General features: G+C 43.9%; 4 protein-coding genes across 9 annotated transcripts; 2 read left to right on the top strand and 2 right to left on the bottom strand.

Annotated features, from left to right (window-relative positions):
- Window positions 1–2,082: 2,082 nt before the first annotated feature.
- Window positions 2,083–10,106, bottom strand: LOC117855209 (uncharacterized). Of its 6 annotated transcripts, none has more exons than XM_034737510.2 (6): window positions 6,674–10,106; window positions 6,358–6,572; window positions 6,214–6,255; window positions 5,861–5,965; window positions 2,754–4,082; window positions 2,083–2,578 (listed from the first exon to the last, which is right to left on the bottom strand). In XM_034737510.2, exon 1 carries the CDS (start codon window positions 10,013–10,015, stop codon window positions 6,740–6,742), a length of 3,276 nt encoding a protein of 1,091 aa, XP_034593401.1. In that variant the 5' UTR covers window positions 10,016–10,106; the 3' UTR covers window positions 2,083–2,578; window positions 2,754–4,082; window positions 5,861–5,965; window positions 6,214–6,255; window positions 6,358–6,572; window positions 6,674–6,739. The 6 variants fall into 6 exon arrangements, with proteins under 6 accessions (XP_034593401.1, XP_034593400.1, XP_034593399.1 ...); XM_034737509.2 differs by having other exon boundaries at window positions 2,754–4,871; window positions 6,358–6,531; XM_034737508.2 differs by having other exon boundaries at window positions 2,754–4,092; window positions 6,358–6,531.
- LOC117855212 (peroxidase 72) lies at window positions 3,784–5,838 on the top strand. Its single transcript, XM_034737514.2, has 4 exons — window positions 3,784–4,011; window positions 4,659–4,850; window positions 4,979–5,144; window positions 5,250–5,838. Exons 1-4 carry the CDS (start codon window positions 3,784–3,786, stop codon window positions 5,666–5,668), a joined length of 1,005 nt encoding a protein of 334 aa, XP_034593405.1. The 3' UTR covers window positions 5,669–5,838.
- Window positions 10,107–10,995: 889 nt separating the features above from the next.
- Window positions 10,996–15,510, top strand: LOC117855211 (mediator of RNA polymerase II transcription subunit 27). The gene is made up of 7 exons (XM_034737513.2): window positions 10,996–11,358; window positions 12,786–12,947; window positions 13,890–14,343; window positions 14,602–14,661; window positions 14,760–14,828; window positions 14,996–15,039; window positions 15,132–15,510. Exons 1-7 carry the CDS (start codon window positions 11,027–11,029, stop codon window positions 15,271–15,273), a joined length of 1,263 nt encoding a protein of 420 aa, XP_034593404.1. The 5' UTR covers window positions 10,996–11,026; the 3' UTR covers window positions 15,274–15,510.
- A 1,401-nt stretch (window positions 15,511–16,911) lies between these two features.
- On the bottom strand, window positions 16,912–20,234 carry LOC117858947 (cyclic dof factor 2). The gene is made up of 2 exons (XM_034742106.2): window positions 19,882–20,234; window positions 16,912–18,824 (listed from the first exon to the last, which is right to left on the bottom strand). The coding sequence occupies exons 1-2, from the start codon at window positions 20,050–20,052 to the stop codon at window positions 17,277–17,279; spliced, it is 1,719 nt and encodes a 572-aa protein (XP_034597997.1). The 5' UTR covers window positions 20,053–20,234; the 3' UTR covers window positions 16,912–17,276.
- Window positions 20,235–20,958: the final 724 nt, after the last annotated feature.

Genomic DNA, 20,958 nt, shown 5'->3' with positions numbered 1-20,958 from the left:
TCCTATAGAAGAGCACCCTCTGTGCTTACATGATTGATGATTGTGTACTTTGTTTTAGTTTTAATTCTCAGGAATTTAAGGCTATGAAAAGTTTCGATTGTTTATGTGGAGTAGCTGCTAGATGTGATTTTTCTTAATGAGCTGCTGGTAATGAGATGGGGCTAGTCTTCCAACTTTGTTTCCGTGGCTCAATGTGTTTGAGTTTGCTTTGCCTTCTTGTTCGAGTTTTAACAAGTTGGAGTAGGGGTGCTGGGGAGTAGTTTTATTAACCAATTATGGTATAGCATGCATATGGGATTTATTATGTGCATATGTTTTGTAAAAAAACAAGATCCAACTAGGTGGGTGGTTTTCATTAAGAAGAAATAGGCATTTTGAGTTGAAGATGAATGTACCTTTGGAAAAAAAAATAACAAGAATTTAGAACTTTAGATGCACAATCACACCTCGCACCCTAACCATTTGTGTTAGGCTCACTTTCTATTGTATAAAGAAAACCACATGTATAATTTCTAGACACCTATGCCGCATAACTTGGTTAAAACAATATAATCGTCGTTCTAGGACTCTGGTGTAGTTAATGTATCTCGTTCATCCAAATGTCTGTCTGAAGATGAGTCTATGTAGGAGTACTTCTAATAACATCCCTAGTATTTCATATATTTTTTGCGAAACCCTAGTATTTCAGTATTTGAGGCTCCAGTAAAATTTGCGTACAATTGTTGCCCAAAAAAATATTGTTTTTGTTACATTACAGGCTTAGGCTGGCAAGGCTAACTGTGTCATTTTACATTCCTATTTCACTCACTGCAACCTAATCTTCCTTTTATATTTCGTCATCGAATGGCAAGCTTGCAAGCACAGTTTCATATGTTCATCGCACGCGCGTGATAGCGTAAAGTGCTGTTAAATTTCCAGAAGCGTAGAAACAAGCGCCTCTGACCCTACCTTGAGCAAACAGTCTTCCAGTCATCTCTTGGAAGCCAAGGGCAGTCTCCAACAGTCAACAAAGTAGTAGTCGTCTTCGTGTTCTCTTCTGATCTACGATCAACTAATATCAACTGGCATCATAATATTAATTATGTCTAATCCATCATTGTTAGCTTAAACTTTCCCAGCCTTCTATGCCAAGGGAGCTCATTACATTAATGCTCGCTAATTCTATTCGTAATAGGGTGGCATCAAAAGTCTTCTCTGCGTGCATGCTCTTATCGTGTATCCAGAGAAAAAAAAAGGTAAGCTAAAAAATTTGACCTTGTAAAATGGTGAGCTGTGGATGATATAGATAACCCGTTACGAGGCTAAAAGTAGCTTGGAACACACGAAGTAATTCATAGGATTGCGTGTGTATATTCATAGGATTGAGTGTGCGTGCGTATACATGAGCATTTGTGACTGTATTGTATTTTGCCAAAAAAAAATAGTAATTCAAAGATATATACTGCCTTTGCCTACTGATTCCTTTCCTAATTGATGTTTGCTTATAAAATGCAAGCAAATCCACGCGAGGGACACTTCAAATCCATCGACCACACATTAGGGTTGGCAAAGAGGAATATCAGAATAATACACTGAACCAGCTCCGTGATGAGCTATATAATTGTGTCTTTAATTATTCATGCCAAACTACTCTCACTACCGAATCGCAAAAATCATTGACAAATTATTTTTCAGCTGTACTGAAAAGGAAGTGTCGGTTAACTTGGAAGTGATGTGGGGGCCTATTCAAACTTTCGCGTCTCTTCCACATAACGCATGATTGCTGCGTGGGTTAAGCGTGTGTTGTAGGAGTAAAATGAGAAATCCAGGAACAGTAGACGCTAGACAATAATGAATCCGGGAGCCCAACACAGCAGAAGTCAAATGAGCTGGTACTCAATAGGCAATACTCATTCACGTCACTTCTTTGTCTCCCCCCAGGTCTTATCACCTATCAGTAGGTATGCCAAGTTTGGGGACTGTTTTGAAAGAGGCATGTGACATGCTAACTAGTTGCTAGGCTCTTTTTTTTTACACCTTTAACATATGCAAACATTTTTTTCTGTTTAATCGAAGTATGTAAATGATAATGAGCAATCAGTATGCTTAATATGTGTTTCGCGCGAAATAAAGAGACAAATCATTGTTACAAAGCACTAGTTCACTTTCTTCATGAATTTTCTCTACATTACTACTTCCAGTGCTAATTGTGTACTGTATTTATGTTAGCGCATGACATCGATTAGTAGCAAATACTCTTCTGATTTTTCTCCTTATTTTCCACACGAACCTTTTATTTTTATGTTGTAGTGCCTTTGAAATATCTGACAGTAGCAACCAATGCTGATGTTTCTTTCCTTCAAGGAACGGCCAAGGATACGTGCTGCTCAGAAGAACAAAGCTTCTCTACCGCTACCAGTGTGGAAGCTTTCCAGCAGTCTCAAGTCCTTCCAGGAACCTGCTTGTGACAAGAATGTAGGACATGCAAGCACCTAACGCGAATCATCATGTACCGTGTACTCGGAGTTGGTACATCACACATCGCGTTTGACCCTGATCGCCACGCATGTGTTCGCTGGGAAATCAGCCAGCCAGTCCCCTGCATAGGGCAACAGAAAAGAAGTTGTTAGGCACGCATGTGCTCCAGCGGTTTCATGAACCATCCGATCTTTCGAAGTATTGATCACCACAACATAGCAAAAATACCTTAACTCGGTAGTACAATTTGACGGTATGAAACCACGAACATGACCGATAGATCTTAAGATGTTTACCTCTTGCTACGAAGCTAGTGCGAAAAAAGGCATGCTGCTGTAGCATCATACTTTTGTCCCCAAAGACAGGGATACTTTTGTCCCCAAAGACAGGGATACGTATCCATGTTTGATGATCGCCAACCAACCCTTCCTGGGGATAACCGTGCATGTGGTATTCACTAATAAAAATACCATCCGACCTGTAACAACACTTCCATATAACAAAAGTAGTTGGATTATCTGGGAAGCAAAACCTCACTTTCCGCTAAGCTTTCTGTACTTCGGTTACTTGAGTTCACACAGTCTGTGCTATATTGTCATGTGTTGTCCAAGGTTAAATATGGTTCTATGAATACATTACGACTAATACTTGTTAATACAACTAGGATAAAGTTAGAGCAATGTTTGATCTACTGTAAAGCTACACCTGTCATATTGTGGTAGTTTAAAGTCAGTCCTGGAACACTCACAGATCCGGGAGAGGACACTGTTCGGAATTCACAATAAAATTGCATCATTGTACTGTACATGTAGTTTTGTTTAAAAGATTGAGTTGCAGAATGCATATCATCAATTAATCAGACTCTTCATTTTAGTTTAACGCACTACTCCAGTCCTTCGAGAAAATTGCAGAATGCTTGCCATTTAATAAGTGGCAGATGTTGTTTTCAGTCCACCTACCCTTGCCTAGGACAAAAGGTTTAATCTCCATGTTGCTTTCAGCTAAAACTGAAACACCGAACAGCAACTAAGGACGTTAGAGACCACTTATAACTTGATGGAATTACTGTACCGGTTGCTACAGTGTCTGGCTAGCTCGCTTATTCTATACGCATTGCCCTAACAACCCAGCTGCCTGCTTCATCTGATCCCACCGTCCCCTGTTCCAAACCACCCTCCTTTCCTTACATGCACTACACCCACTTCCTGCAGCTATATATACCACCATATGCCCACCTCATCTAATCATCCACAAGAGAAGAAGAAACACGCAAGTAGGAACACTCTCTTCTCTTGTAACGTAGTGCAGCAGAGGTTACTTACTTACATGGCAAACTCCATGGGTTGCCTCGTCTTGCTCTGCCTTGTTTCTCCCCTCCTCTTTGCCAATGCCGTCCGCGGCCACCCATGGGGCGGCTTGTTCCCACAGTTCTACGACCATTCATGCCCCAAGGCGAAGGAGATCGTACAGTCCATTGTGGCACAGGCTGTGGCCAAGGAGACCAGGATGGCGGCATCCTTGGTCAGACTGCATTTCCATGACTGCTTTGTCAAAGTAAACTCTGCTTCCTCTCTTCTATTGTATTCTTTACATGACACAGCTATGATGCTTGCCAAACATAGTTCCTGCAGTGCACTAAAGCAAATTAGCGATAAAAGTTTAGTACTTCAAGTTTTGAGCTATATGCTGGGTACAGTATAATAAGACTAACAAACATGAAAAGCAAAGATTAACGTATGGATTAATTTACTAACTTTGGCTGTTATAACATAACTTAAAAATGGGCAAAGTAAAACTTCAACTCTGTCCTGTATATGTGCCTAGGTACTGGAAAAGGAAGCATGGAAGAATCTATAGTATTTAGGCTAACTTATTTACTACTGATAAGAAAGCCTACCTACATCGCCCATGCTAGCACTACTTTATGCCTTGGTGACATGATCGAGCCAGTACTATGATTGATTAACTCTGTTTCCCTTTTTTGAGTGAGATGTTTATTTTTGTGAGCCAAATGAGAAGATGTTTACCTAACTCTAGTGCACAATGATTGAAGCTCTCTGTGCAATGTTTGTCACCTTTTATTCAATGCATGTGCCTGCTGAATCTACTACCGCTACTACTACGTAGTGTGTGCCTAATCTCTAAACTATTTCCATCTGGCTAATAATTATCAATCTTTTCGGATACTGTTCCACATGTAGGGCTGCGATGCATCCGTGCTGTTGGACAACAGCAGCAGCATAGTCAGTGAGAAAGGGTCTAACCCCAACAGGAACTCCCTCAGGGGGTTTGAGGTGGTCGACCAGATCAAGGCCGCTCTCGAGGCTGCCTGCCCAGGCACTGTCTCCTGCGCCGACATCCTCGCCATCGCAGCCCGTGACTCCACTGTCCTGGTACGACCACCATCAATGATTCTGTCCAACCACAAGTGGAAGACATGATATTTATATATCCATAGCTTTGGCCTTTGGCAAAGGAAGTGCTCCTGGCATGATGATTTTTTTTTAACTCTAAACTGTAGGTTGGTGGCCCATACTGGGACGTGCCACTTGGCAGGAGGGACTCGCTCGGTGCAAGCATCCAGGGCTCCAACAATGATATCCCAGCCCCCAACAACACCCTCCCCACCATCATCACCAAGTTCAAGCTCCAAGGCCTCAACGTTGTGGATGTCGTCGCCCTCTCTGGTGACTTTTCATGCTATTTCATAATTTCTCCTGTACATTGTTATTCACCGACTTAACGTAGACTCACACTAGACAACATGGATTTGACTCCACATATATGTATAGGTGGTCACACCATAGGTATGTCTCGGTGCACCAGCTTCCGGCAGAGGCTGTACAACCAAACGGGCAATGGCATGGCTGACAGCACACTGGATGTATCGTACGCGGCACAGCTGAGACAGGGGTGCCCCCGCTCTGGTGGTGACAACAACCTCTTCCCCTTGGACTTTGTCACCCCAGCCAAATTTGACAATTTTTATTACAAGAACATCCTGGCCGGCAAGGGCCTCCTCAGCTCTGATGAGGTTCTGTTGACCAAGAGTGCCGAGACAGCAGCACTCGTGAAGGCATATGCTGCTGATGTCAATCTCTTCTTCCAGCACTTTGCACAGTCTATGGTGAACATGGGCAACATTTCACCACTAACTGGGTCACAGGGTGAGATCAGGAAGAATTGCAGGAGGCTCAACAACGACCACTGAGGTTGCTTTATGTGCTGAAATTGTATTTGATGTTGGTGATATATTTTGTTCAAATAAGCAAGCATGGCTATGATTTTATCAGATGTTTGATATTGTGCTTTTATTTAACCACATTGTAAAATGTGTATCTATTGATAGGTCAATATATAAGATGAATTCATTGGGTGTCATATATATGCTTATTTGACTTACCATGTTTTGACTCCCAAATCCCAACTCAATGAACTCAGGGTATACATCCATCTATTTCTTCAAGAGTTCTTCTAGCTCCAGCTGTGTTAACTTTGACGTTTGTCACTTGTTGGAATCAAATATGGCCAAAAGTTAGTTTATAAAGGAAAAATGTCAGTCATCATATGAGGATCGAAAGATACATTCACGCAGAACATGCAGTCAAGTTGTTGTGCCTAAAAGAAATCTTTAGAGCTCCCATGCAAGCATTTAAACTAATGGCTTGACCAAGCTGTATAAATATATGCTATTTCATACGCAAAGGTAAAGTAGGGAAAAGGGTAATAAAGCATACGAGTCAGAGAAGGTATTACCTGCAGATCCTACTGCTGTATGGGCTTTCTCTTTTCCTTTTCCTATGTTCAACATTTTTTATCAGAGCCCTATATGCTCAGTCCATGCAGGGAGAATTGAAAACAAAAGGAAATCAGTGCTAATTCATCGAGAAGAAAACATACCTAAAAGACAAAAGAGATCAAACTGAGGGTAGCAAACTGGTTGAATCCAACAAGATATATCCTCAGCCTCAAGGATCTTCCGAATCTTGAACCATATTGAACAATCATATATGTTCACAAGCACATGGATGGGGTACCATGGGTCAACCAGCATACTCTCTCAACCGACGGAACCTGTGCAAAGTCAGAGTTCTGTTTCAATTTGGTGTCTGTTTCTGGCATAAAAAAATTGACAAATAGTTATAACAAAGGTGCACGAGTTTGTGCTATGAACTCAAAACACAGTGATGTTATCTAAAAAGCATGCTGTACTTACAAGTTTACATGTGTTGCAGATGAAGATACTGTGGGCAGAAAATTTTCCTTAACAAGTTGGCCAAATTTAACCAGAATTCTGAATCATCACTTCAACTGCCTTGTCGGCCTTAAGAACCTCCCCTTTCGAGCAAAGCGAAGCAATAGCAGTATAATATGAGTCGAAATCATCACTGAAAGACTTCCCAAGCAAATTTCGGTAGTCAATATCAGTATCATTACTTGCTTTTGATAAACTATCGTCTCCATCTATCGCCTCAGAGTTCCCATGACAACTATTCCTAGAAACATCATAAGCTACGAGACTTACTTGTCCTGAATCTGAAATGGAATTATAAGCATCGTCAGCTTTTTGTAGCTTCTTGAGGTGCGCAAGCGCATTGTAGCTGCTAGAATCTGAAGAGGATAAAAGCATGTGTCCCACTTCATTTAGGATAGTAAGAATCTCATCTATCCTCCCTTGATCACATGCAGAAGATAGGAGATCAACAAGAGACTCCGCTTGAATCTTATCTCCAACACTGTTTATTAACTCCACGACTTCTTTGCACTGAAACATTTCCCTCAAGATGCCCCTGGATTCTTCCATCCTTCCTTTTGCATAGAGTCCTTTGACAAGGCTCATAAAACCAACAAAATCAGGTTCAATGTCCTTATAACGGTATTCATTAAAGAAGCATAATGCAGCTTCAGTATCACCTTTCAGGCAAAGTCCACTAATAATTGCACCTAGTGTAAAAGAATCTGGGAGTAGAAAGAGTTCCTCCAAGTGAGACATAAGCTCAAGTGCCTTTTCAGTTAATCCAAAGTTACAATAACCACTTATCAGCAAGTTGTAAACACGGGTCGTGGGTCTGATACCCTTGGTGGACATTTTATCAAACAATTGGTCTGCATCATCCAACAAACCTTCTCTGCACAAAGCACCGATAAGGATGGCATAAGTGATCATTGTTGGAAGCATCTTGCTGTTTTCTAAGTAGTCAAAGAGCCTGAATGCTTCAGTAAAACATCCTTGCTGGCACAAACCATTGAGAACTGAGTTATGGATGACAATGTTTGGATGAAGCCCCTCTTTTTTCATGCTTTCACAAAGGTCTAGTGCTTTTTCGAGATATCCACCCTTACAAAGGCCATCTACTACTATGGAATACATGGCTAGATCTACTGAAAACCCACTTTGTTCAGCTTCCTTCAAAAATGTACACGCATCCAGAACTTCACCTTGCTTCTTTAGAGTATAGACAGCTCCTCTCAGAACACTGATAGGAACATTAACAGTGTCCATGTAATTAGAAAACCAAATAGCTTCACTAACACTTTTCTTGCTGAGATGACAAGACAGCATATTGATCATTCTAGGTTCACGCATACCATGAATTTTAATGAACTCACATAACAATGGTTGTATGACCTCTTCACTTCCATTTCGATGTAAGCTCTGGAGCAGCCTGTAGCATGTTTTACTAGTTACAGAAATGGCTTGCATTCTGAGTAACTTGTAAGCATCCATTGCTGCTTGACAACAATTCCTGTTGCTTAAGAAAGTAGAAGCATAATTGCAAACAGATGAAAATAAGTCAACATCTAATTCGCCAACCTTACAAATGAAATCCAGCACACCGTGTTCGCCGAGTTCTTTGAAGTTTGCATGAATCAACTTCTTGCAGTTACAGAAACTGGGACTTAATTTTTTCTGAGCAAGATCATAAAATATTTGGCCAGCCATTTCAACTTTCCCTTGATTACACAGTGCTTTAATCAGGCAGTCATGAACCACTGAACTGGAGAATGATGAATCTTTCTTATATTCTTCAAACAGCTCCAGTGCCTTGTCAATTTTGTCAACTTTACACAAAGCATATATCATTGTATTGTAGGTGATAGTATTAGGCCTTAAGCCCATCTCAGGCATTTTGTGAAACAAACTCCAGGCATCATCCACCTTGTTAACCATAAATAATGCTTTGATGAGAACATCGCATGTGACAACATCCATAGAGATACCACTATTCTCAAGCCTGCCCTTTATCGTCATAACACCGGTAACATCATCTCTTCTAATGTAACCAAGTAACAGTGTACTATATGTGAAGTTATCAGCAGCAACACCTTCAGAGATTTCAACAGCCTTTTCAGTGTCACCAGCTTTACACAAACCATTTATAATTGTGTTATACGTTACAATGCCAGCCTTGATTCCCTTATTTTCCATCTCTGTGAGCAAAGAGAAAGCCCTAGGTAAATCTCCCATCTTGCACAAGCTGTCTATCAAAATTGAATATACATATTCGTCCACCACCACGCCAGTTCGTTCCAGTTTCCTCACAATAGAGAAGGCATCTTCTAACCTGCCTCTCTTACAGAAGCCACCGACCAGTGATGTATAAGTAATCAAATTTGGCTTAGCATCACGTCGCTCCATTGCATCCAAGAAGCCCATTACTTTCTCCACACAACCTTCTCTGCACAGTCCATCAATAACAGTAGTGTAGTTAACTACATCGGCTGTGATTCCCTTATCTAACATGGATTGATGCCCCCGTAGACCCTCCATCAAGAACCCACAACTCATGTATCCATGAACCATGCTGCCATAAAACACAGCATCAGCGTCCATGCCCTTACACTCCATCTCTCGCATTAGCTCTGCCATCTCACCGATGCTCCCCTCCAACCCAAGAGAATGAACGACTGACGTCAATGTCACCAGGCCCGGCTCAAAGCCACTGAAATCACGCCTCACTCTCTTGTAGAAATCCAGCCCTGCTCCAGCCTTCCCAATTCTGGAGAACCCAGAAACGATAGAGCTGCAAATGCGATCGTCCACCTGACACCCCCTCCTGGTCATTACGTCAAACACCCTGAGCGCGCCGTCCACCTCTCCGCGGGCACACAGCCCCACCACCATCACGCGGTACGTGGACGGGGACAGCACCGCGCCTTGGTCCTCGACGGCAGCGGAGAGCAGCTCCAGCGCGTGGCGCGGGTCTCCTCGCCCCGCGCAGGCCCGTCGGAGCAGCGCGTCCCAGAGGCGGCGGCCACGGCTAGCAATGCATGAGGCGAGAGCGAGGCGCTGGGCCGCTTCGTGCGGGCGCTCGGAGTCGAGAAGCGCGGAGGCGGCGAGGAGGTGCGTGCGCGGGGTGGGGGCGACGGCGTTGGCGAGCGCCTGGGAGGCCAGCGCGGCGAGGAGGCGGTGCCTCCGGCGACGGAGGAGCACGGCCAGGAGGCGGTCGACGTGGCGAGCGGTGATGGCGCGACCAAGCTTGATGAGCGAGGGGAGCGGCGGTGGATGAGAAGAGGGAAGGGGAGGGGGCTCGCCGTTGCCGCCGGGGAGGGGCATGGCCGGCCGGGCGGGGGATTGGAACGTTCGAAACGCCAGGGACCGAGAGGTCGGGAGGAGCAGCTCTTTTGTGGGAAGCTGCGGTCAGTGGCCAGTGAGTGTGCTGAAATGCTGATGAATACTGTAGAATTCAATTTTGCGGGGGTTCATTTGAATTCATGAATTCATGCAGTGGTCGGGAGGAGCAGCTCTTTTGTGGGTACCGTTGTTACTTTGATAATCGTGCAATAATGTAGCGCAACACACTTCACTGCTGTATCTTTTTTTCAGTAGTTGGAACACGAAATTGCATTTTTCTTCTCGCAAAAGAAACAAGAAACTGAATTACATGACTGGGAGTTAATTTCTCCGCAAAAAAGTGAGATTTGATATTATTTTACCACCAAATATAAATGGTGGATGCTAAGTCAACTCGCTCACAAAATTATTCCTCAAGTACTTCAAACAAATTGTTTCGATAACACTTTGAATGAAAAAAGGAATGCATTTTAATAACATTGTAGAACTATATTTGTCAAAAATCCATAAGTAATCGGACCCCACTTGTCAGTAGAACCATGTAATTATACCATATTTTATTTATTCTATACTTTTATTTTTGAGAAAAAATTTATTCTATATTTTTTATTTGATTTGATTGAATCATAAGGGTGTAAAATTCAACCCAAGAAATTGGAACCACCCCCTGGTGTTTTGGCATGGTTGGTTTGCTGCCAAAATTTTACCAATTTTTTTCTACTGTTTAGTTTGTTACTAAAATATGGCAACGTATCCCATTTATCTTACCAAAATATTGATAATTTTTTTGCCCAACTTTTAATTTGCCAAAACTTTTGCATGCCAAAAGTTTAGCAACAAACCAATCAATCAAACTCAAAGTGCGCAACAAATTGGAACCAGACCATGGGCCTATGACGGCCTCCTAGCCTAATGGGCTTGGCATCGCGAGTAAAATGTCGCAACACCCCCAAGCGAGTGAGGACTGACTCGGCGCCCCAAGAAGGAAGAATCATGATGCAGCAGCATCCTCAGGCGCAGGCGGCGGCGCTCGCGGTCGCGCCGTCGGCGTCGGCGGTGGCGCCGACGGTGCCCCACCCGAACGATCCGGCGGGCGGGGACGCGCCGCCGAAGCAGGTGGCTCAGGCGATGGAGCGGCTGGGCCGAGCGGGCCGGCTCATCGCGGACATCCGGCTCGGCGCGGACCGCCTCCTCGAGGCCCTCTTCGTCGCCGGCGGCGCGCCCCCGTACAGCGCGCCCCAGCACATCGACAGGACGGCGCGCGCTGTCGTCCAGGAGGAGGCCACCATGCGCCGCCACTTCCAGGACCTCCGCGCCCTCGGCAGGTACCATGCCCCAGCATCACCGCCCGCCCTAATACCTCCCTTCTTCCTTCCCTCTCGATCCGGGAGGTTATGGATAGTTTACCTGGGTTTCTAACTTTCTACACGGAACTTGGTTGTTTTACTGATTGAGGCATTCTGAAGCATCAAATATCAAATTTAACCCAAAACAACTCTGACCCGTCTGCTGCTGATGAGAGATTCAAAATAGCACCGTTGATATTGTCCATCTGATGTTTAGGAAATTGATAGCTGTGATCCGGAACTGCTTTCTGCTGATTTGGTAGGAAATTATAGTTTTTAGGTATCGGGCCAGTAGCTCATTAGCTATGCACACTTAATATTTTATTTAGGTTTGTTTAGTTATGTTGACTTTAGTACTACTGTTATGTTGGAACCTGGATCTGCTCTGTTCGTTGTTCTTAGTTTTGGAGCTTGCGTTGTTTTCTGAAGGTTATTTCTTAGACATCTTTAGCTTAGTTATTTTTTATGAAAAATCTTTTAATGTTCCTGTTGACTGTCTGCCTGTAGTTTGGACTTGTTGGGAAGAGCACCTTTTGCAAATAATATTTTTCCAAGATGAGTGGCCTTACTCTATTTGGTTGGGATTATTTTGCATTTCTGGAACACGTTACATGTCAACAAAACTGTGAAGTCATTAGATAAAAGGCAAATGAAATATACAGGCAATCTAGTCATAAGAGTATTTTTTTGAAAAACCTGGACTTTTTTTCTCAAACCGGCAGGAGAGCTGCTCGTCCATGTATTAAGAAGTAATAAAGGATGGTCCCTACAAAAACAAAAGCCAGGAAAAAAAACAAAAACAAAGGAAAAGATCAAACATCGTCCAGCGATCTAGATTTTTTTCTCGAACAATGCAGGAAAGCTGCATGTCATTTCATTAAGATAGGAATCCAGCGATCTAGATAAACCAGGGGTTACTAAGTTATGGCCAATGCACCATCTTTATTGTGACCCAGGATACTTGGAGTTCATAAAGGTATCTGCAACCATATTGAATTTAGTTGACCACAAGATTTGAAATGCATGGGCAAGGGCATGTGCTTCAGTTACTTTCTTTTTGCAATTATTCTCCTAGTAAACTGACTTAAGATGCTGAAGGGCATCATCTTTCACCTTTTGGTCCATGGATAAGTTGTAGTTTTGTTGTGTTTATCATGCTTTCACTTTTAGTTGGACATTGTAGGCGTTGCACTGTTTGTATGTTCTATGCGTTTGTACTAAGAAATTAATTTTCCTTTTTGAAACTTTCATATAGAATTTAACTGTTTCTTCATCATTAATCTGGCTAGTCATTTGAATTGTCGAACTTGCTCAAGTTGTTTAAGTGTAGACTACCAAATATCTTGCATTACCTTTTAGCGATTCTTTTTTGTCTGTGAATAATATCTTCTTTTAATGTTAGGAAGGCAATTAGAGGAATCTGGAGTTCTTAATGGGGCCCTTAAAGCTCGAGGAAATTCATGGGGCTTGCACATGCCACTTGTTTGCCCAGATGGTGCTGTTGTAGCTTATGCTTGGAAGCGTCAACTGGCAGGTCAGGCTGGTGCATCTGCTGTGGACAGAACTAGGTATACTTCTTTACTTGGTATCTTTTGTTGTATTCTTTAGCTACTACTTCAGCATGGTGTGCTTCTTCCCCCTATTAATTTAATGTTGCCGTGTGACATTTTCACCAGCCTACACTAACAGAATGCAGTTTATAACGTTTATTCCACTGTAATATGGTTCTTTGTGACAGCTGAATTTTGTGCAGTGGAGTTCAATTCTGAATATCCATGACTTGCAAATAGCATAGGTGCTCTCATGAGTGAATTTTACGAGTTAATCTATGGCCAATGTATTCATCGTTTTTTCATCTGTATTTTAATTTTGAACCTTGCTTTCTCTATCTAATTTTGAACTTTCCCTTCAGTTTGCAAAAAACCATCTACCCCGTTCATCTACAACTGGTTTTTTCTTTTCAGTGCTAGGATTATTGCTACTTAGTGTGCTGAGCAGAATGTTCTTTTTCCAATTCATCCATATGTTTTTTTTTAACTTAGAATGGCATTGGAACGTCACAGTTTTATGTTCATAAGCATGTTTATTAGATATCAGTACCATACATGGTGCTTGCAATCATCCACCAGTCTTTATAGAAAGAGGCCAAGGAGTTTGACACAAAAGTGTTCTTTTCTACTTTTAGTAGATATCTAGAAATTGTTACATGGTGTTTTTTTATTCCATTTTGGGATAAGGAATAGGTCCAGTTTACGATTCTTTATTTTTGGAGGGTCTTGTCGTAGTGTCCTAATTAGGTGGTGCTCCGGTCGTAATCATGGCCTCCAAGCATCCCTGTTTGTTGTGATGACTTGGGTGGTATTCGTGGTGATTATGTGTGGCACCCAATCATCTCCTGCTACTTTATAGACTTGGCAGAAAACTAGGGAAATGAATGTCTTGTTTTGCATTATTCATTTATGATCATTCAGGTTGTTGATGATGTTGAGCTTACCCCATGCTGTTTTCAGGTTAGCTCTAAAGGCCTTCACTGACCAGAAAAGAAGATTTTTTCCTCATCTAGAAGATGAAGTCCTTAGCCATCTCCATGATGGTGAACCTGGTGTCACCAAAAAGCCAAGATTATCTGCCAGCAATGGAGAGCAGGAGGATGAATCTTTATCTGAAATACTGAAAAATCTAGAAAATGAAGTGCCTAACATGAAAATATTCACATACCGGCATCTGGATTGGTCAAAAAGAGCTTCATCGTTAGCATCTCTGATGGATGATGACTTTGTAGATCCATCTAAGGAGTTGAACTTGCAAAATACGGGCAATTTGAGATCCAGTGCTCTGACAACTTCCATGGACCAGGTTGCAGTAATTGAGTTGCTGGTTCCTTCAATATTTCGGGCTATAGTGTCGTTACACCCTGCTGGATCTACTGATCCTGATGCAGTGGCGTTCTTCTCCCCCACCGAGGTAATAATGTCTTCCAAAAGCTTCCTCTGTCCAGCTCAGTTGTGAGCTTTGCATGAGAAACTACGCAGGCATGCACTTGTGTTTCTCAGTATATGTCTGATTATAAGTTGTGTATGTACCAAGATCACTTCATTGTTTTAGGCTTTTAGTATGTTTCCATAATACTTTTTATGGGAAACTTCAGTCACTTTGCTGATTGCTGATAAAATTGGTGATCAAGATATCCTTTTTGACACATCATTCTTAATATTCCACCAGGGAGGAAGCTACCTTCATGCAAGAGGCGTGTCAATGCATCATGTATTTAAGCATGTAAAGGTAAGTGCATACTCTTGTGTCTTTGTATGATTTTGTTCTCATATGAGGCACTAGAAGCGAAAGATGGGTGAGACTAATAGAATATTATGATTATGAAGGAGCATGCTGACAAGGCATTGCAGTACTTTATCAGTGTGGAGCCCAGTAAAGCACTATCTCTGCTTTTGGTAAGTTACAATAATTTCTGATCCCTTCATATTAGTAATCCACTAAATTGACATTTTATTTGAGAAGAAGCATTTCCAAAAGCTTGATGGACGCCATTCCTAGTTCTGACACTGTTGTTCGTCATTTTGGACATTGTCTGTTACTAAAAACATTCATTGCCTTGCAGCGTTGGATTGCCAGCTATCAGACTCTGTTTACAAAGGTTTGCAGGTAATACTCCTTGAGATCTAACTCCCATGCTTATGGCATTTTCTGTGTTTCTGATGTGCACATAAGTAATGCTTGGATTACTATGTATGCAGCAAATGCCGACGGCTTCTGATGATGGACAAATCATTGGCTTTGCTTTTGCCACCAGTCCACCGCCCCTATCACCAGACTTCAAATGTTGGACCAGATCTTCAGGAGGCCTATCACATTGGATGTTCTTCCTACGATGGCTAGATTCTAACGAACACTCGAGACTCTTTGAGGTAGCATAGATTGTTTCTAATGTTGTCACCTGACAAAGTACATGTACAACAATCGCGTGGAACAGTTTTTTTTCAGACATGTAACATAGTACCGTTGAGAACAGAAAGAAGGATTTTATTTCTACCCTGCGGGTAGTCTTACCATTTTTGTATCTTGTGGAAACAGGTGTTGCAGAACCTGGATAGTTATGTTGAGCTTTCTTGTGTACCTTTGGCTATTTGACGTCCTATTTGCATCAGTGCAGAACCGTTAGTATCGATTTTAATTTAAAATGGCGTATGCTTGCACTGCTATCATAATTGATTGAGCTGTGCTAAGAAACTAACTAAGGGTCTGTTTGGCATCGTTCCACTTCAGAACTCCAGCAACTCCACCAAAAAATCTAGCCAAACACCTCAACTCCAAAACTCCATGGAGCAGCCAACTCCATGAAGCTGTAGTGCAAATGGAGGTGGAGTTTTGGAGCACCTCTTTTGCTGCTCCAAAACTCTCTATTTCGAACCTCCTCGTGGAGTTGGTGGGTAATTACCCACCAATGCCACTGGTTACAAAAAAAACGTTTCAATCTGTTCCTCCCAAGCTCCCACCCGTGCCTATTTCCCCATCCCCGTGGCCGCCTCCCTGCCGCCCGTCGCCACCCCGCCGCCCGTCGCCGCCCCGCCCCCGTCGCTGTTGAGCCCCGCTGCCCGTCGCCGCCCCGCCCCTGTCGCCGCCGTCACCGGCCCCGTGGCCACCTCCCTGCCGCCCGTCGCCACCCCGTCCTGTCACCCGTCGCCGCCCCGCCCCCGTCGCCGAGCTCCGTCGCCGTCGAGCCCCGCCGCCCGTCGCCGCCCCGCCCCCGTCGCCGAGCTCCGCCCCCGTCGCCCGTCGCCGCGCCGCACCCGTCGCCGCCGAGCCCCGCTGCTCGTCACCACCCCGACCCCGTGGCCGCATAGCTTGCCGCCGGCCGGCCCCGTGGCCGCCCAGGCCGCCGTCGACCGGCCCCGTCGCCGCCCCGGCCCCGTCGCCGCCCCGGCCCCGTGGCCGCCCAAGCCCCGCCGGGCCGTCGCGGTGGATAAGGGAGGGGCGCGGTTCCGCGTCGAGCTCGTCGCGGCCGATGACGCTAGTGGCGGTCGCGGCAGCGCGTCCGTGGCTTACGGCGAGAACGTCGCTGCCAATATCTTCGAGGCAGGCACGCAGCTATTCGTCGGCCACAGGACCTTCCTGTCGTTCGACGCCGATGGCTCCATCCCGTCGAGACGCATGTCCCTCATGGCTTTGTTTGTCGTCGCGCTCTACTTGTACGTGTGCAAGAGGTATCCATCGGAGAAGATGGGATAGAAAGGATGACAAGTGGGGCTTGAATTGGGGGGCAACAATGGCAATCTACACTGAAATCGGTCTTTTTTGGAGCTAAGAGCACCCATCTAGCCAAACACCCCATTTTATTTCTGGAGTTTTGGAGTGGAGCTGGCTCCACCTAAAGTTCTGGAGTGGAGCAGCTCCACCTAGAGCTGGAGCCATGCCAAACAGGACCTAAATCGTGTTAACCTGATGTCCTTTCATGAGCATGTCATTTGTTCATAGACATAAAAATTGAACATGTCCAAATTTACTTTGCGAGTACAGTGAAACTGTAAAATGCAATTGGCATTTGAAATGATTTATTTGAGAATATTTGTTCTGGCACTCACTGGAATATTATCAGTTACACGGTTAACCGTTTACAACTTATACCAATATACTAAGAGAGCCAAGCCAGGTAAGTCTTCCTGAGTCCCGACTTGAAACTAAATATACACCACCAGTTTGTCAAGTATTTACAATACATATATATGTCTCGAAAAGGGTTCTCGTGAAAGCTCTTTGCAAGTTCCACCAAGTTAGTGGCTATACAAGAAGCTCTCTGCTGATCTTTTCACATACCGCAAAACTCTTCTAATATACAAAGATTATACAGTACCAAAACTATAAGATAGACTGAAGGCATGGAGTCAAGAACTCTCCTGGAACGATTGCGAGCGCGATAGTGCTGCTGGGTTCGCCTGCAAAACCTGAGCAGCGTCCGCTTTCTGGCCCTTGCTCTCGACCTTGGACTGGAAAGGCTTAAAGGTGCCAGGATCTCCAGGTTTGATGCCAAGGGTGGCCCATATGGAACTCTTTGCAGCCTCATCAGGATCATCGATCCGGAGTGTCTTTGGAACCCACAATGATTTCTCTTGCTTCTCATCTTTCAACGGATTAGAGTCCCTGGAATGCTTACCCAGAGTAGGAGATCCATTGCCTGAGCAGCTGCTGTTGCTTGAGGAGGATGGGGACACGCAACCATTAGTTCTGACCCACGGTATGTTCCATGTCGTGGCTGGCCATCCAGACAAACAACCCCAAAGCGCAGGTGGCACAAGAGGGTACGGAAATGCTGGTGAGGTTGAGGCCGGCATCATGGGAGAGGTCATCCATGGAGCTGAACTAGTACTGCAGCTCTCTGAAGCAGAAGCAGCTTCAGGCATACTTTTACCTGGCACCATCACAGGGAGATTGTTCCATCCTACACTCCAAGGGTACATGAAAGGGGTTCCAAGGTAATACTGAGGAACTGGGGCAACTCCATTGCAATAAACGGGTGCTCCATTCTTATCGACATGAACTGTGTTTTCAGGCAGTCCATTGTATGATGTGACAGCTGATGCACAAGAGTTGTCTTCCCTATTTTCACCTCTTGGCGCTGATCCAGGGTTCTTTGCATTCTGCTCATCAATGTTCAGTGCTGACACCAGTGATTCACAAAGTGGCACCTCAGGCCCAAATTTGAGAACTGTTTCATTTCGACTGGTTGGCTGTACCGGGGCAGAAGGTGGAGACACAAGAGCTTCAGGGAGCACTGACTTTGATATATCCACTCTAGAGCCCAGCATACAATCAGGGGCCATCAGTAATTGGCGGTAGTGCAATGGTGCATTCTTACTTTTGCGCCGCCCAGCACCAACAGGTACATTCCTCATAGTGCCCCCTGCAGTCCAGTACCGCTGACAATTCTTACAGAAGTGCCTAGGTTGGTTAACATTGTAGTTGTTGTAATAGCAGAACTTTGTATCCATGCTGTTGCACCGAGGACAAGGTAGAATCTTATCTGGCTTCTTAAGTGTCTTGTCCTGACCTGATTCGTCATTTGCCTTCTCACTCTCCCCCTTTGGGTCTGATGCCGCTTTATCTTCAGTACTGTTCATCTGGCCCTGATCTTCTTTCTTATGATCTGATCTAGGTGAAGTGCCTGGTTGTATATTTTCTGCCCTTGGTGGTGCATCAACTTTCATTTGCTCATCTTTTTTCTCTTGTTGTGCATCAACCTTCATTTCACCATCCTGTTCCTTTTTTGATGCATCAAACTTCATTTCATTACCCTTCTCCTCTTGTGGCGTGTCAATCTTCATTTCATTACCCTTCTCTAGTGGCGTGTCAACCTTCATTTCACTACCCTTCTCTTGTGGCGTGTCAACCTCCATTTCACTATCTTCTGTATCTTCTTTTTCATTGTGTTGACCCTACAAGATCATAGTAAGAAACTCTTTAACAGAAGAGATCTTCAAATCAAATAAAACTGCAGCTGGAATTTTACATCTAATAACATGATAGAACATTTTCTGCGTGCACAGTCGTCATTTCTAAACAAAATAAGAAAATTAAACCTTGTATGTGTAGTTCAACAAGATAGATGAAGGATTAACAATACTTGGATGTTGGATCAATTGTAATCATATTATTCGGCTTAGTATCACTTTCCTATGATCTGTTATACAAATTATACCCATCCCCAGTTACCAAATACAGTGCCTACTGCCCACTCTTGGGCAAATGAAAGTGACAGGACCATGGTCCATGGATAGGAAGGGCCACCACAAGCTAAACGAGGCTAGATCTTGCACTTATTTCTTACTTTGGGCTCCTCACAATAACCATTTTTGTGAAAGCTGAGGATGAGAGCACCCTACCAATACCTACTGCCTAAATATCGCCCCATCTGCAGCCCCCAGGAAACCAGAGCCATGCAGTCTTTTGTGGCAGCTAATTTGGAATTTGGACCCCAACAGCTTGAGCTCAAACTGAGACTGAGAATCAAGGCCCCTCATCTGAACAGGGGGATTTTTTGCTGGCTTCTACAGGAGCTAAACTGCTACCAACCAAATTCACGTGATTCATTCATGTAAAAAGGAAAAAAAAAACCATGTGATCCAGGATTCCAGGCCCCGATTGTGTACGAACGTTAATCTTTTTTAACACTCTGTACGGACGGCAATTCAAATCGAAATCCTCTCCTCCTTGGGTCTATCTATCCACACACAAATCACAATCAAATTTCGCGCTGGTCTTGATCAGCCTGCACATACAAACCTCACCCTGTCCTTAGCTTTGACTGCTAAATTCTAAATAAACTTTAATCGCGAATAAAAAACAGCAAAATTGAAAGGAAAAAAAAGTCTCGCAAAAGGTTTAGTAGCAACATAGATTGAACCGCCGATCAGACAAGCGCATCTCCTCTTCCTTTCATCCAAATCGATAAACCTCCTACGAAGCGATAACGTAGTACAAGATCATACTAACCTCATCCGCCACTGCTGCCGCCTCCTCCTCCGGCGCCCGTGGCTGCAGCTCCTCCGGAGGCTGGTCGTGGCCGAGCGGGTCCTCCGTTTCCGTGGCCTCCGGTGCGGGTTCGGGGGCCAGAGGGATCACCCGGCCGAAGAGCTTGATCCCAGGGTCCTTCTGATCCGACATCCTCGTCCGGCCCGCGGGGCCGACAGGGACGCAGGCCGCTGCTGCTTCCGCGCTCCCGAAGCGGCGAGAGAGCAACCGAACTGGAGGAGAGAGAGAGAGAGAGAGAGAGAGAGAGAGAGTAATGGAAATAGCTTGCTCTACATGGGAATGGGATGTTGCGGAATTGGGAAAAAACAGAGGAATTTGAGATGGGGGCCTCGCTATTAAAAGCGTGTCATCCAAACCAAAAAAGTTTGTCAAGAATTGCAAGTACATCCCCATGGAATGTAAGAAATGAAATATGTGTTCGTTGGTACTGACAACCAGGCAAGACCGCAAGAGGGTTCTATTTGGATAATGGATTTAGTACAAGTTTCGGATATGTTGGGGTTCTAATCTTCAGGATTAAATTTAGACCGGGTTTCAGTCAATTCGAACAAAGATTTAAATTTTGCAGCTAATATTCGTATCCGGGTACCCGATTTAGTATTAGACACACTTTAAATAATAAATAATAAGGATATGGATTAGATTCCCTCATCCAAACTATATTGTGAGTATCTAAATTGGTGGTTTCAATCCAAACCCCAAATAGATCTTTACTCTAAATGATAAGCTAGTAACAAAACCCATGCTATATGTTTATTGAACTCAACCCAATAACACCTATAACCTTACATTAGAAAGCTAAAATAGAAACTTCATGATTCGTCATACTATCTTACTACCAACTGCCAAGCATCGTCGGCCCGTAATAACTCAAGTGTGCGCCGAGTGAACAGATTTAGGCCACTACTTTAGTCTTCATATTTACTATATTCTCTTGATTTCAAATCATAACTAATACAATTTAACAAGTTTTCATTAAGCTCTATTGGAAAAAAATCCGCATCCTACTCCCTCCCTTCCTCCCTTTCAAATTGTAGA

The sequence above is a fragment of the Setaria viridis genome, chromosome 5 (assembly GCF_005286985.2).
Source record: "Setaria viridis chromosome 5, Setaria_viridis_v4.0, whole genome shotgun sequence".
NCBI classification, from domain to species: Eukaryota; Viridiplantae; Streptophyta; class Magnoliopsida; order Poales; family Poaceae; genus Setaria; species Setaria viridis.
Note: the sequence above shows the minus strand (reverse complement) of the source record. Positions and strands in the feature narration are given on the sequence as shown.